General features: G+C 40.8%; 2 protein-coding genes and 1 pseudogene across 4 annotated transcripts; 1 reads left to right on the top strand and 2 right to left on the bottom strand.

Annotated features, from left to right (window-relative positions):
- Positions 1–601: 601 nt before the first annotated feature.
- On the bottom strand, positions 602–1,460 carry acyp1 (acylphosphatase 1, erythrocyte (common) type). 2 transcript variants are annotated; one of them, XM_085391375.1, is made up of 3 exons: positions 1,361–1,460; positions 1,117–1,204; positions 602–990 (listed from the first exon to the last, which is right to left on the bottom strand). In XM_085391375.1, the coding sequence occupies exons 2-3, from the start codon at positions 1,195–1,197 to the stop codon at positions 775–777; spliced, it is 297 nt and encodes a 98-aa protein (XP_085247501.1). In that variant the 5' UTR covers positions 1,198–1,204; positions 1,361–1,460; the 3' UTR covers positions 602–774. The 2 variants fall into 2 exon arrangements, with proteins under 2 accessions (XP_085247501.1, XP_085247502.1); XM_085391376.1 differs by lacking the exon at positions 1,361–1,460 and having other exon boundaries at positions 1,117–1,354.
- A 32-nt stretch (positions 1,461–1,492) lies between these two features.
- Positions 1,493–6,185, top strand: LOC146647131 (uncharacterized; annotated as a pseudogene). The gene is made up of 3 exons (XR_014908702.1): positions 1,493–1,626; positions 2,954–4,204; positions 5,418–6,185. The product of XR_014908702.1 is annotated as an uncharacterized LOC146647131 (transcript).
- Positions 6,023–14,217, bottom strand: nek9 (NIMA related kinase 9). Its single transcript, XM_085390509.1, has 23 exons — positions 13,413–14,217; positions 12,895–13,072; positions 12,743–12,798; positions 12,582–12,652; positions 12,385–12,490; positions 11,806–11,937; positions 11,606–11,716; positions 11,421–11,485; positions 11,292–11,342; positions 11,001–11,193; positions 10,775–10,919; positions 9,784–9,984; positions 9,568–9,614; positions 9,304–9,465; positions 9,079–9,187; positions 8,830–8,991; positions 8,540–8,707; positions 8,395–8,454; positions 8,114–8,304; positions 7,862–8,020; positions 7,662–7,766; positions 7,516–7,569; positions 6,023–7,416 (listed from the first exon to the last, which is right to left on the bottom strand). Exons 1-23 carry the CDS (start codon positions 13,596–13,598, stop codon positions 7,237–7,239), a joined length of 2,892 nt encoding a protein of 963 aa, XP_085246635.1. The 5' UTR covers positions 13,599–14,217; the 3' UTR covers positions 6,023–7,236.
- Positions 14,218–16,426: the final 2,209 nt, after the last annotated feature.

Below are 16,426 nucleotides of genomic sequence, written 5' to 3'. Positions count from 1 at the left end.
GCAACATCATCCTAACATGTCTCGATACATCAAGTTACAGTGGAAAAACACATTTTATTAATAACTTTAAATGCCCCGTTTGTGTACAAGTGTGCCAGTAAGTCTGCACAGACACATCAGATACACCTGTGTTTTTCATACCAACATGAAGTCAAATTATTTGCTGACCTACCCACTTTATTGGCATGTGTGGCGTTTACCTGTTATCTTAAACCAGAAGACCCAACAATATCAGGGTGTTTGTCCTTGGAATAACTGAGCTTGTATCAGTATCTTGATAATTTAGCAAAATAGTTTATGTTACCTTATGCGTAAATAGTCTTTAAGAGCTTTTGATGAACCCTGAAAAGGTGTTATTATTACAGCTTTCTTTTGAAAACAGGCAAGCACACACATGTGCCTGTTTGCATGACCATGAGAACAAATATAATTTTGTTAAAGGCTTCTAAAAAATAAAAAAAAATTGAACAATGTAGCCACCTCCGCTAACCACTTTAAATGCAGAGTATAGGTCCTTCACAACCAGGCATGTTAAAGCTGACTGAGTTGAATATTCCTTCACTGCTGTTATTGCAATAAAATCAGACAATGTGAGTCCCAATGAAGGAAGTTCCCATTTATTAATGTTGTTACATATTCCGTGAACATTTAGGAGATCAAACGAATGCAGTACACCTCTTCCTCCCATTCAGTTTAAATGTTAAATTCCAACCAGTAAAAACAAAAAAGACTAAATAAATAAAACATCTGCATAAGTTAATATTAAAGGCACAGTTATTTTACTACGTTGAAAGATGAATGTTCTAGGCTGTCAACTTCTTTCTCATTCTTGAACTCTGCCTTGGTTATTTGTGACTTGGGGCTCCCAGTGGATCTCAGCCATTCTTGCATTTCCTCCACCTTTTTGCGTGGGCCTTGTAGCTGCCCTTGCACTGTTCCTGCTGGTGTGTTTTGGACCCAGCCAACAAGGCCAAGTTTCTTCCCTTCTGCCTGAAAGAAAAAAAAAAAAGCAAAAGGGATTATTATTATTATTATTGAGATCGTGGAGGGCAAAAGAGATGTCATAATAGTAAGAAAATGGTAATCATAGGAATACAGGGACAATGTCAAACTCACCTGCGTGTATTTCCGAAAAAATACACCTTGCACTCTGCCAAAAATCTCATAATCCACTGAAATTAGGTCTTCATCGGCCATAACGGATCTTAAAAAAAAAGAAAAAAAAGGCAGTCCTTTAATGCTTAAAGGTGATTTGTAATCACAGGTGACTGAAGCTATGCCAACATAAATAATACATAGCGCACCTAGCTTAGTATTACTGCTACTTTACTGCGCAAAAACTCGCTATCATTTAATTTACCTGAATTTTATCCAGAAGCCGTGAAACACCGACCCAGTTCCGAATTACAGCAAATTCAAAACATACGAGACGCCACTTCTTCTTCCTCTTCTTCTTTGAGTTCCTAATTGCATTATCGCCACCTACTGGGCTGGAACAGAGGATTACAGGAAGTGGTGTTTGTTTACCGGACCAATCAGAAAACAACCGAGAAGCTTTGTATCTAGGCAACAAATGTAAACGCTGGAAGGACAGGATTTTTAAGGAAAATATACATCGGTATGCTGGTAAGTAGATAGCAGATTATATTTATGAGAGTTTTCTGAAACTGGATTCTATTTTTTATCTAATAAATGTTATTGCAGACAAAGACATGAACATATCGGTATTTTTTGAATTATTAGTCGAGCGCACATTTATGGTCTTTGTTGTTAAAAAGTTAACAAAACCTATCTTGTGCCGTTAAAAACACTTTAATAAAAATAAATAAATAAACATGCTTGTCTCTTTCTGAAGCATTTGACCATCTCACCATGCGCCAAATTAAGCCTAAATATCTGTTGATAAACTGAACTGTAACACAGATATTTTTAAAGCAGTGCGTTAATTACCTTTGTACTTGAGTTTTTTTCCCCCTGCATTTATAGCCTGTTTTACAAGCATGGATTAAACCTAGTCCTAGACTAAAAGAAACATTTAATAAAGGTGATGGCAGAAACATTTCTTTAGAGCTGCTGAAATTTTGGGAGAGGCTGGCCGTCATCCCATTCTTCACTCGTTTAAGATTTCATTTGGTGAAAGGTCCAAGCTGCAGGCAGACCAGTTTGGCAGCTCGTGGATGCAGTACTGCTGTACTAGATGCAGTATGTGGTTTAGCATCATCTTTTGGAAATATGCAAGGCCTTCCTTCCAAAAGAACCACATGGAGAAGCATACATTGCTATAAAGCCTGTATGTACCTTTCAGGGTTGAGCATGGAGCCTTTTCAAATGTGCAAGCTGCCAATTGCATAGGCATAAATGTACCCCCATGCCCTCAGAGCTGAAAGCTTTTAAAATTTGGAATTGATAACAAGCGTAATGGTCCCTCTATTTTTTCCCCAGATTTCCCCCAAATTCTCTGCATCTTTTGATGATAATATGTACTGTATATGATATGATATTGAAAGGTTTCAAATGCAGACACAGTTTCTTTCCAGATTGGTGAACCTCTGCCCACCGCTACTTCTGAGAAAGCCTGCCTCTCTAAAATCTTTTTATACCCAGTGGTGTTACTGAGCTTTTGCAGATAAATCTAATGAACTAAAAAATGTTTTTCAAGAATTTCTTTTTTACTTACTTTTCCGACTTTTTGTTGCCTCATCCCAACTTTTTCAGAAATGCGAAAATATTTTTTTATGAAACAGTAAAACTGCTATTTGATAACATTATCTCAGTTCAAACATGTCATATGCTTTCTATGATCTGTTGTGACTAAAATGTGGGTTTATGAGATTTTCAGATAATTACTACATCCTGTTTTTAAATAAGCTTTTATACATCAACTTTTTTGGAATTGGGGCAGTGATATTGTACAAGCCTTACCCTTTCCCTTTTCTGCTTGCTTTTTGCACAGAAATTATACAATAAAAGGACCCCATATAGTGGATTCAGGTATCTTTGAATCTGTGGAACAACAGCTTATGATCTGTAACAACAGATGAAGTCATGAACACACATAGAAGAAGAGACACTCCTCAGGGGCACCACAACTTTGCAGGGGAAAGATGTGGCGTGCCTAATAGGAAAGCAGATGCAGTAAATCATCCATTTCCAAACAAGCCTGTGAGCCATAGAAGACCTAGCAGGCCTCAGGTTTCACTCGATTTGGATGATTTTGAAAACATCACAGTTTCTACTCAACCAGTAGCCCCTTTGTTACCCCAGGAGCATCATTCACATGACATCACAGAGACCACCGTAGCCTCACTGTCAGACAGACTGCCCAGTGAAGAGCTGCAGATGACCAAAGCAATCCATGCAAAACAGCTCATGCTGCAGGAGAAGCTCTTGAAAGTTGAATTAAAAATAAGACAAAAGCTCCAGAGGGCCAGCGCTGACTATGCTGGAGGTAATGAGAAAACGAGTAGGGAGGAGGGACACAACAGAGGACGAGCTCAGGTGCGAGAAGCTCAAACTAATACCAGAATGTCTGAGCTCCAGTTTAGAGAGCTAGCACGAGGCACAGATAAAGTGATGGAGGACAGAAGGTATGATGATTTTAAGCAAGTTAGGCTCAAACAAGATCAGAGGACTGAGGACAGAATGAGGACTACAAAGGAAGAACAGCAGGACGATTCAGAAACTATTCAGCCTAACAGGAAAGGAAATAAAGGCACTTATAAGGTCATATCCAGCAAACAAGAAGTGAGTGGAGAACTGAACAAATCAAGATGGCACAATGTGAAAGAGCATACCAGAGGAAAACGAGGAGATGGGACAGATTGTGGTACTGGTGGAGAAATAGAAAAAATAAAGTACAGTGATGTGCCTCAGGTGAATCTGCAGAAAACTCCTTATACAGGAAACCACAGAGGGGCAGGAGGAAATCAGCTCTGGGATTCGACTCTTCCATCTAGACCTTCACAATGGAGTGGACCACAACAGGGAGAGCTCGTGCTCATGGAGAGCACAGAAGTCAGCCTCCAGCTTTTTCCTTGCAAAGTCTGCAACAGAAAGTTTGCGAGTGAAAGATTAGAGAAGCACGTCCGAATATGTGAGAAGGTGAATTTTTCATGCCGGCAAGTCTTCAACTCGTACGCTAACAGGACCAAAGGATCCCAGATAGAGCAGTTCCTGAAAACACACTAGAAACAACAGTCCAGAGGTAAGACACTAACATGATCACTCACCGAACACTTTGTCAGCTACACTGCTCAGCTGCTCATTAATGCAAATATATGATCAGCCAGTCATGATGGCAGCAGCTCATGGGCAGGAAAACCTGTAGATGTTCAAACTGAGCATCAGATTTGGGAACGTGGGTGGTCTGAGTATTTTAGAAACTGCTGGTCTGCTGGGATATGCAATCTTTAAGGTTTACAGAGAATAGTGATAAAACCTGAGCGGCAGTTGTTGATGCTAAAGCTCAAGGAACAAGCCAGACTGCCTCAAGCTGACAGGAAGGTAACAGTGACTCAAAAATCTGCTTGTTACCACCAAGGTATGCAGAAGAGCCTCTGAAAACGATAAGCCTTGAGGCAGATGGGCTAAAGAAAACCACATCCTGTGCCACTCGTGTCTGCTAAGAACAGGAAACTGAGGCTACAAATTGCACAGTCACCGAAATTTGACAATAATTTATCTAAAAAAAAGAAAACATGCAAAATCAGTCAATTTATATTGTTACATTCACTTGGTAGGGTCAGGATTTTGCATCAACAAAAGGAAAAAAAATCTTGGCACACTTTGGGCCTCTTTGTACCAACTATCATTAAAATGCCACAGCCTGTCTGAATATTGTTGCTAACTGTGTCCATCCCTTTATGACTACAGTGTACCCGCATTTTCTGATGGCTATTTGCAGCAGGATAATGCACCATGTTCTGTGTGATGCTATCATGTTAACATGGACCAAATATGCTCCTAGCACCTTGTTAAATCCATGCAATGAAGACTTAAGGCAGTTCTGTTGGCAAAAAAGGGGGGTTCAACATGGTAGTAGTCAGGTATAACTAAGGTATAACGAAGTTTAAGTCGTTTTCTTTTTTCAGCTGCTCCCTTTAGGGGTCACCACAGCAGATTATCTGTCTCCATTTCACCCTATCTCTAGCATCTATAGCATCCTCTATCACACCAACCCTCTGCATGTCCTCCTTCACTCTATACATGAACATCCTCTGTGGTGTTCTTCTTTTCCCTTCTATTCAACATCCTTTTTTCAGTATATCCAATTTTCTTTCTGCACATGTCCTAACCATCTCAGTCTTTCTTCTCTAACTTTGTCTCCAAACTACTAAACCTAAGCTCTCCCCCTCGATATACTCATGACTTGTTATGAGTACTGGATTTTATTTTGAACTGTATTTGTTTTTGTCCAGGTTTTAAATAAAAAGAACAGATCACAAAACTGCCAGGGAAACCTAAGCAGTCTGCCTCAGGCTCGTCTCCAAGCTGGCACATCGCAGCCAAAACGGATCAAGAAATCCTCCCCTGACAGCGAGCCTGAGATCTGTGAGCGTCAGCACATCAAAAGTCACCTTGTTATGATGATGGTGTCACTTATTAGATCGGCCACTTTGGAGAATTTATTCATCTGCTGCCATTTCAATATTTCCCTCATTATTGTCTAATATAATTCATGTTCTTAAAGCAGAAATGTTGACATCAATAAATAGTAACACAATAAAGTGTGGTAACTGCTGACTGTACACTCAGAATGAAAGATAACAGTTTTATTTATGGCTTGTACACAAAGCATAGACAGAGTGACTGGGCGAGATGCAGTTTTTTTTTGTTTGTTTTTTTTTACAACCGTTGCATCCCAGCAGTATTTAGTAAACTATTTAAAGAAAAACAAAAGTAAACCGTATTTTTAAAAACTGAACACACAACAACAACAAAAAACAAAACAATTTAAGGCACAGCAGTCATATATGCACAAATTCAAGATTTAATAGCTTAAGGCACTCTGTAATGTATGATGTTTTTCCCCCAACATTAAAAAAAAAAAATACTCTGGAGTTACACAGTTGATATTTGAAGCATGTGAGCGCGCACACACACACACACACACACACACACACACACACACACACACACACACACACACACACACACACACACACACACACACACACACACACACACACACACACACAGCTCATAACATGAGAATAAATGGATTCAACAGAGCTACAAAAAAAGAAAAATGAAATATAAACTTTTTTGTTTTCACAAATGACAAAATTGCAAACAAAAAATGAGGAAATTTCAAAAAGCATCAGAGACAAAACAGTTACAAAGAAAGAAAAATGTTATAGCTTCATGTTCAACTACAGAATAAATGTTTGAAAGACCACAATTGTTTTTACGCAAACTGTTCAAGTGTTCAGTGTCACAAAGAAAACAGGAAAACTAACTCGTATTTAAAAAAAAGAAAAAGAAAAAAAGAATCAGTAGTTTTTTTGCTTCACACAAGTGCTCTTAATACAACAATAAAACATGCAATTTAAGCTGTATGTATATGTTTGCATGAATTAATTCGAATAAGTTTGCAATCGCTAAAATGTGCGATAAATACCAAAAGAGGTTTAGAGGCTGAGTTCTGTTTAGCGCTTTCACCTTTTAGGAATATCAGAAGAAATGAAAATGTAAAAAGTGGAACAAAACATGATGTACATGTTATGTTTTTACTTTGGAAGAAGCTGCCAGCATACAGACTGACAACCCTTTGCATATACATACACTTTGGATACATTTGCATAAGCTAGCCTTACCTGGTATTTGATAAATACTAACTTCTGAGGCACTAAAGGACTGAAGCGTCACCAAAACGGAACAAAACCACCACCAAATGTGCAGACTTGCCGTCTGCTGCACGTGGCAGTGTAACACTATGACCAGATTGTCTCTCCCAGGCGTTAAGGTCTGATGCTTCTTGTTGAATCCAGCCAACATTTCCTGTCTGGAGGATCAGGCTGGCTTGCACTGAGCGTGTGCGATGCATCTTTACATTATTACACCTATGCAATAAAATGTAATCGTGAAACTTAGCACTGTGCTAACATCTGTCATGTAACCTCTGAGTGGAAATGAGGATGACGTCTCTGCTGCCCGTCCACCTCCCGTTGCTCAACTAGGTATGTGCTAGGAGGGTTTGACATTTCACCCATGGCCAGGACATCTGCGCGTTAAGCCTCACACGCTGGCCCCAGCAGATCGGCCTCCGTGATTTGTGAGCCCGCCTCTTCTTCTTCCTCCATCCATGGGCGTACGAGCGGAGGGATGGTTTCCATTACTGTCGCATACTGCTCCCTGCAGCGCAGAACGATTGATGGCCGCCCAGAGCCTCTCATTCTCCAGCCGCTGCTCACTGATCTACAGGCAGCAGAGATGTGTGCTTGGTGTTATTTAAACACAACAATCAAAGTGAGCTCAGAGGTCACTGGATTTGAAACATAAACCAAAAACAATCACCTGTTTCTCAAGCATTTGGATTCTCATCTCTTGACGGGCGACTGTCTCTCGCAGCTGCAAAAAACCACAACAAAAGGGTTTACTGTCATCGAAGCACTGCGGTGAATGCCGCATTTACTCACGCTTCGGATTCTTGAGTATGTTACCTGTGTCAGCTCACTACTTGAATTGCAACACCCATAAGACTCTCCTTTTGCCAAGCCATCAGTCTCCTCCAGTCCGTTCACCTTATCACAGCTCACTCGTTTTGTCTGTAAAGCCAACACAGAGAATTTAAAGTGAATATAGCCACTTTATTAAGAGTGCTTAGTGGAAATCGTATATAAACAGCAGCTGATTGCTTTACCGGTAGGTCCTTCATGCTGCCGACTGCTGCTGCAGCTGCTTTAAGCTCTTTCAGTTCTTCATACGGTAAAGTAACACTCTTAGAGAAGGAAGAGAGCTGGCCTGGAGTGAGAGGCTCCGAGTTGTCTGGTATCGGGATGACCTCTGCATCTTCGAGCTCCTGTTGGAAGAGAACATCACAAAATTAAGATAAAAAAATAAATAAATAAAAATCAAGATTTCCTTATTTATTTGTGCTTCCACAGTAACAAACCTTTCTCAGCCACAGAGGGCAGGAGCTGTCCCCGGTCTGATTCGCCATCAACATCATTGGAGTTTCCAGGAAGCAATCCTCTGTATTAACCTCCATTGTACCCCCAAGACCCCTGTCGCGACACTCCGTCTCGGCACCAAGTTCGATGTCCAGATCCATGGACGTGGATGGAGATTCCTCATGGGCCAGCCCTGACACACACACACGCACACACACACACACGAATTAACTTTCAAGAAAACAAAATTAATCAGAACACAAATGTCAACAAACGTATTTACCCCTATCGGTCGACAGTCCACTGCTGTTTGAGCGGATGGTTTTTGAGTTGAGTACTTTTTCTACAAATTAGAAAAAACGGGCATTAATTAGCTGTTTTATGAAATAACTTCTGTTGGTGTCTGTGCAGTGATTTTCTAGACAGACCCATTATGATGATGGTGTGCCAACCACGGCAAGAAAGGTCTGGGACGTGGTGGAGGGAACCAAATATTGGCCTCGGCATGGCGGGGCAAACCTCAGAGCCGAATCCTTTATCAGCAGGCATCCCGAGTCTCCCATTTCCTGCGTTTCCCCAGGCAAAGATCTGATTGTCTACAAGAAAAAAAATTATGTCATACTGTTCTGAGGAGGAAAAAAAACAAACAAACAAATACTTGATATAAATATCATAATAGTTAGCAATACATGAACCACAGTAGTGCACATGCTCTTACCCTCTGTGGCTGCAATGGTGAATCCATCTCCACAAGACACTTTGGTCACTATCTTCCCTCCAAACGGGCCAACAAGGACCTGGACACATTGGTGTTTCTTAAAGTCCTTCACGCCTAACTGCCCATACTTGTTGCAGCCAAAGGTGATCAGACGACCACGTTCTGCAAAGACAAAAATCATATGAACGAAACCTCTTTGACACAGTTATTTTTTAGAAGAGAAATGATAATAACTATTTTTTGTTGTACCATCAATGGCAGCTGTGTGTGTCTTCCCTGGAGCTATGGTCCGGATCTTGAAGTGAGACAGCTGCTTTACCAAGGTCAGTGTGGTGATGTACGGGATCCCCTGGTAACTCTGGATTGCCAAACATGAGAGAAAGAAAAAGAAAGAAAAAGGCATTTATAAGCACAGCTGCACAAAGCGGTGCGCAAGACTGTTATTATTATAGTACTTTAAATACAGCTAACTACCTCTCCGGGGTGGTTTTTGATTCCAGAGAATCCTTGAGTCAGCCCCAGCTTGTTGAAGTCATTGTTTCCACATGCCAAGACTTTGCCCATCTCGGTCAAAAAGAAAGTCCCATCACTGCTACACGACACTGATGAGATAGTTGCACCTTTAGGAATCTCCACCTGAAAACAAACAAACAAACAAACAGCAGATGTAACATTAAATTCATTTGTATTTAACCAGCTCCTGAGAGGCCTCTGCCAAGACACTGAAGTAAGTCTTACTTGCATAGGAGAATTAAAATCATCCTCACACTCCAGGCCAAGACGTCCTGCCATGTGAAAAAAATAAATAAAAAGAGATTAAAGATGAGATGCAATCTTAAAATGCAGTACATTTAAGTGACACTTTTTCCACCTACTGGCTACAATTATGAAAGTCAAAGAAGGAAATCTGGTAGATGCTTACAAACATCAGCTAAAAACAGCAACCCTATGTACCATACTCTCCTACGCCCCACGAGTAGATGTCGCCATTCTGAGTCAGCACCACCACGTGGTTGTCTCCACAGGAAACCTGGCGCACCGGTCGCTCCTCAAAAAACTCCAGAAGAACTGGCTCCAGAATCTCCACGCCCAGCTCGCCCTCGATTCCAATGCAGCCATAATAGTCCGACCCGAACATGTACATCTGGTCTTCATCTGCAAAAGAGGCAGAGGAATTTTCGATGGCTTTACAGACCCTGTTTTCTTTTTTCAGCTTCATTTGTAGTGCTGTGCTGAACCTTTGCAGAGCCTACATTGTGGTGGGTAACACCACACGCTACATTTATACTCTATGTGCTGATGTGTCTGCATTTAACTGTTTAACAACACTAACTTTTACTGAAATGCATTAAAACAAAAGACTTCACAACATACTCCAGGCACTGTCCTTGTGCTAATTGATATACAGACACTGCAGTCTGCATTACTCAAGTGGCAACCCGGGTGGCAGGCTGAAAAACCAGGCCAACATGGAGGTGCAGTTTCTCAAACAGCCAGATATGGACATTACTCTTCGTTTTATTGCACAAAGGGATAAGAGTGTGATGGTAAAGTGGAAACTGCATGCAGGACAGAAACATCTTTGACTCTTTGCAAGCATCTTCACAGACAGCATGCTGAAGGAGTTTCTGTGTCCTCAAAATTAATCATAATTAAATAATGTACTGCATTACTTTTAAATAAAAGTAACAAGTAACGTGTAACACATTATTTATCTTGTGTAATGACCCCAACACTGCCAGCTGCAGGACAGCTTGTTTGCAGACTTCACAAACCAGTGAGTGACATTAAGGTACCTACATCACTGTGACATGTAGTTTTGGTAAACTGCATATCAGGATACAGCTTCAGTTAGGGTGCAGTGTTATATGGCTATGCTACAGCTACTGCAAACATTTACCACAGCACTATAAATCAGGCCTTAGCAGGAATCCTCTTCACTTACCAGTGACACAGGCAGTGAAGTCAGCCCCACATGCCACCTGTCGGATAGCCTTCCCTATCAGCTTCTCCACCTTCTTTGGTTGCCGATACGAGGCCTGGTCTCCGTGCCCTAGCTGGCCCACCATCTTAGCCCCGCCTTGTACATTCTGAGGGTGGAAAAAGTTCCCTGTAGTGCAGCAAAAACCAGATCAAATATGTCTTCCACAGAACGATGGATTAATACTTACAGCCCAGGTATACAGCTCCTTTTCCACTGACACAACCGCAAAGTGGTTCTCTCCTGCACACACATACTGGGCACTGCTGCCTGCTTTGAACGTGTCTAGTTTCTGAGGAGTGAACTTCCCTCCACCCCAGTAATACACATCCCTCGAGCGTTGAGTAACCACCGCGACAGGACTCTCGCTCACTGTGCTCAGCCTATTGCACAAGCACAACAAATCATTTAAATCATGTTGGAAAGATGTCGAGCCTGCTTCTATGATGGTGAACACACAGCTGAGGAATCATGAACTCACTTTGGTTTCTTCATGGCTGAATTTAGCAGGCAAACTCGCTCTTCAAGCTCCCTGTTAAACAGTGAAGCTGTCAATGAGTGGCAGATTTTTATTATAATGAGGCAATATGAGGATTCGAAGCGTTCTTACTGTCGGCAGGAGGAAATTAATGGCTGGCCGAGAATCTGCTCAGCGGTGGGCCTCTTTGCAGGATCCTGAAAGATCACAAGGGTTAGTGATATCAATCAGCTCTTTACTTAACCACAGTGTTATCTCTGGGGTCAGACGTTTGTTTTTAAACTCGAAACAACACTCTGATTGTTCTTCTCACTTACTTGATCGAGACACTCATGCACAAGTTTCACTATTGCAGATGAATAAATATCCGAGTTCAACTCCATAGTCCAGTTGCCCTGGACAATTTTCACACAGAGATTCAGAGGGTTCTGAAAAGAAAGAAAAACATTATGATAAACTCATTCTCGAGTCAAAAATCCAGAATTTACGCTCGCTACCAGAAAGCCTGAAAACCTACCGTAGCATCAAATGTCCTTGTAAGTGTCAGGAGTTCAAAAAGTACACAACCCATGGCCCAAATGTCGGATTTGAAGTTGTACTTTGCTCCCTGGCACAATTCAGGTGACATGTAATATGGAGTTCCCACACACTGGACATACAAAGGAAGGAAATGGTGCATTAAGATCATTAGTGAAACATGTTATCTCAACTTGATTCATAAACTATACCACCCTGGCATGTATCTGCAAAGCAAACTCTCAGTAAACACTTGCATTTAGTGCAGAGTCTCATTAGTAAACAGCAGCAAGGTGGCTAATGAATGCTAAACATATACACCTACTCGCTTCCATTTACAGTATGTGTGCTATTTTTGCTAAGATAATCTAAACTCAGCTATGCCTCAGCTACAAAGCTACAGAACAAGTTTATCTTTGGAATCTATGTTTAAGTAATCTATGTAAAACAGGCACAAATCTAAGAACCACACTCCCGCTACACCAAGTGTAAATAGAGTGAACGGATGATTAACAACTGTTGAGATTTCCTTAATCGTAGCCTCCAGTTTAGAGATGTCGGGGAGGGAGCCACAACTTACACTCTCCGCCATGGAAAATTCGGAGCCTAGCTTCTTTGCGAGGCCGTAGTCGCCCAGCTTAATAAGGTCAGTCTTTGTCAGGAAAATGTTGAGAGTTTTGATATCTCTGCCATTTACAAAAAGAGAGAAAAAAAAAAATTGTTTCATCTGCGAAAATCATCTGCCGGATACATTCAGTCAGAGCACGAACATCCTACCTGTGTAAGATCCCAGCCTTGTGAATGTGGGCCACTGCTGAAGTAATCTGGTACAGGTACCATATGACCACCTGAAGAAAACATGTTCAAGATTCACATAGAACAGCAAAGAACATAACAATTTTGTTTAAAATAAACAGCCTGTCATAGTCCATTCATACCTTCTCGCTGAACAGTGTCCCCTTTTGCTGGACGATTTTATCATACAGATTTCCGCCTGCAATGACAGGACAATTTATCACCCGGTCACAGATGAGCAACACCCAAACTAACCTCAATCAGATCATCAGAGGTTAGCAGTGCACTGGCTTACCATTGCAATACTCCAACTCAATGAGCAGAGTGTTTTTATCCATGAAATGGTTGAAGTAGGCTATGATGTTTTTGTGCTCCAGGATGGAGAGGATGCTTATTTCATTCATGACATCTCTGCGCTCCTTATCTGAAAGTGAGTTCAGGTCGACCTCCTTCCATACCACCAGAGAGTTATCCTATAGGGAAACAAACCAAATAAATAAGAGCCTCAATTAGAGAGGTCTCAAGATGTTATTAGAATAGCAGCTAATCTTGCAGATACATATTACAAAGGGACTAACAGGCAATGCATGAGAGAGTCATTCATCTTGTTTTCACCCAAGAATTTCTCAGAGCCACAGTGAGAAATACCAAGGATGTGCACAGAGGAGAACAGTGAGGCATTCAATTTTAATAGAAGACACTTGCAGGTCATAATATATTAGCAAGGCATTTCCTCACATAGCATTAGGTATGAAGAAAACCATGCCAATAAATCACGAGAACAAAATCAGGCTATGCTGATACCCTGCTTACCTCTGTCCTTCTGTACAGAGTCGCTTCACCAAACGCCCCCCTCCCCAGGATCCGGATAGGAATGTAATGCAACTTCTCCTCTTCGCCATTAAAATGGGCTAAAGCTGATCGCTCACTGACCACAGACCCGCTGCTCAAATCCGAGCTTATCGAGTCCAGATGTCTCTCATAGCCCTCCAGTGACATTTCTCTTTAGAAACTTGTTAGCCAATGGCAGTGATGGAAATAACCTGAACAGGCCCGACGACAACTCTTTCTGGAAGACTCCTAGAAAGCCGCACACGCGTCTAACATGTTACAGCTGTCGGCTAATGAAAAAAAAAAACCCGTCAAATTTCGGGTGAAGTCAGATTTCTCAAAGCTACTTATAGAATATAACGACTGTTATAGACAACGTAGCTAAACGCGTGCAACTACAGTAGTTGCACTAGTGTCAAGCACGACACAACAAAAATGAGAACGTTCAGTCAAATTTTCTGTGAATTTTCAAAATAAACGATCTAACTTCTGTCGTGTCGCTGTGCGTTTTATATTGAAGGTCACGACGCTTATTTCCGGGAACATTACTGGTGTGTTTTGTCAGTTAGCTTGACTTGGCTAATAAGTTAGCAAAACGAGATTACAGACCGGCCGACAGAGTCAAATACTAAATTGCTGAGTACATGATACTCTGATAAAATAGTTTCGGGAGGTCTTCTTAAGAAATACAGAAGTTACGAGCGTTTAAAATGAGCTGACCTCGCACACACAAACAACAACAACACCGACAACTCGCCCATCCTTTCCTCGCGCTCAGACCCGGAAACTGTCAAGCGCGGTCTGTCTCTTGGTTGAAACATCAACACTTCTCGGCCTTCTCGAGTCTTGCATATGTATTACTATTTTTATTTATTCATTTTGACCCCTATGCCTACAGTTGTAGCTACTATACACTAACACACGTACCATAAAATATGCATCAGGACAAGCAAGACATGTATACTAGTTTTGTTTTTGTTTTTTATGAAAAATTAAAAAGATTAATTTTTGTTGTCATAGCACAGATACTGTACGGCGAAATTTCAGAGTGCTACATCTGAAGACATGTTAAGACATGTAAAACACAATGAAACAGACAATATAGAAGCAACAACGTAATAAAACAGCTCAGATGGGGAGGCCATAAACAGCAATAAATTGACAAGATACTAAAGTCACATATATATCAAGTTATTGCACTGGGCAATTAAACTGAGTATTGCCGGTGTTAGAAACCTGCATTAATGTCCTTCCAACCAAGAAAAGAAGTGGTTTCCTGAGGTATTTGCTCTGCTTTTGATGCTTCTGCACCCTTTGCACTCTTTTCTTGTCAGCCACTGTATAGGCAGCCTACCACACAGTTATGACATATGTCAACACACTCTCAACTGTAGTGCAGTAAAAGGTCACCAGGAGTCTCTAATATTGATTAAAGGTGATACCATAAAAGGTGATTGACTGATTTTAATTATTGCATGTGTTGCTGGACTATCAGATTAATAAATTACTCTGACAGACTAATAATTTTATAGCTTTGTCAACTATCACTGTATTTTAAGGCAGCACATGCATTACAACAATCTGTTAAATCATCCTCTGGTTCTGGGAGTCTATGAGGCTTTTCTTTTTGTTTGAGTCAGCTTCAAGTGGGCATTAGTGGAACTGCACTTTTTAGCTCTTCCACGTTGGCTGTTTTTAAGGCCTGCAGGGGGAGCCAAAATAACATCCATGTGAATTGCAGGTCTCAGTATTTCTCAGCAGAACATTGCAGTGTTATGATATGATCAGCGTCTTCTTTCACTGTAGCTGTCCATTCTGTGGTTTTAATGTTATGTGGCTAATCAGTGTATACGTGAGCAGCATACAAGTCACTGCACAGTCCCAGATGCACTGTGCAATACAACAGAGAAAAAAGTGATTCTTCCTTGCCCCATAAGGGGTCACTTAGAGACTGTAATAGCAAAGTATGGGAGTCAGCATGAGTCAGTATGGCAAGAGAAAAGTACATTAAATTAGCCTGTCATTGGGAGGATATGGAAATATGTGACTTTAAGTAATAGCCTTCTTTTAACAGCTCTGACAAGGCTAAGTAGATAATTTTAAGTTGGTTTTAATTTTAATTCTGTTTAACTAGGTTTTTTGGGGGCGAATACTTACATAAACCAAAAAAGACCACGACACCCTGTAGGACGGATCGGGTTTACAAATATTTAAGCTAAAAGCACAAGGGTGTGAAGAATTTTGGACCAATATCATTATTTACATTAATGATTTGAAAATTAATTAATTTTGTTTGTGTCGTTATATAAGCCCTCTTTTGTACAAGGAAAAGGAACTTCATTAATACCATAGCACCTTTATTTATAATGTCAGTGCGCCCCAGGGTGGCTGTGGCTATAATGTAGCTGCCATCACCAGTGTGTGAATGTGTGCGTGAATGACTGGATGACAGGTTGTGTAAAGCGCTTTGGGGTCCTTAGTGGCTAGTAAAAGCGCTATACAAATACAGGCCATTTACCATAATGCACTTCAACATAAAACCTGGGTTCACAATATGCTGTGCATATACAAATAGCATAAACCATAATACTACTACTACTACTAATAATAATAATTATATAACAAAACAAAACAAATACTTATCAGTTTTAAAGTCTCTCAGCTCACCATTTTTAAATTCGCACATCCCGGGTATCTATAATATAAGTTCAGAGCATTCATCACTCATCCGTATGCCTATATGAGGCCACCGGGTGGCTTGTGAAGACGTAAAACAACTCCTTTGGGGAGGGGGGTTAAAGAGGAAGATACTCATGTTATATTGGGTATAATATACCTAGCTCTGTCAGTAATGTGTAAAACACTGTGTGCCAAATAAGTGGCTGAAGGGCGTCAGTTTCACATTCCTTCTTTGCAGGAGGCAAGGGAAGATTCATATGACATTTAAACGAAAGCATATTTTCAATAAAACACCCAAGTGGAAATAATATATGGGA

The sequence above is a fragment of the Rhamphochromis longiceps genome, linkage group LG19 (genome assembly GCF_057381845.1).
Source record: "Rhamphochromis longiceps isolate RC_006_pf linkage group LG19, R_longiceps_female_GT1.1, whole genome shotgun sequence".
Classification (NCBI taxonomy): Eukaryota; Metazoa; Chordata; class Actinopteri; order Cichliformes; family Cichlidae; genus Rhamphochromis; species Rhamphochromis longiceps.
Note: the sequence above shows the minus strand (reverse complement) of the source record. Positions and strands in the feature narration are given on the sequence as shown.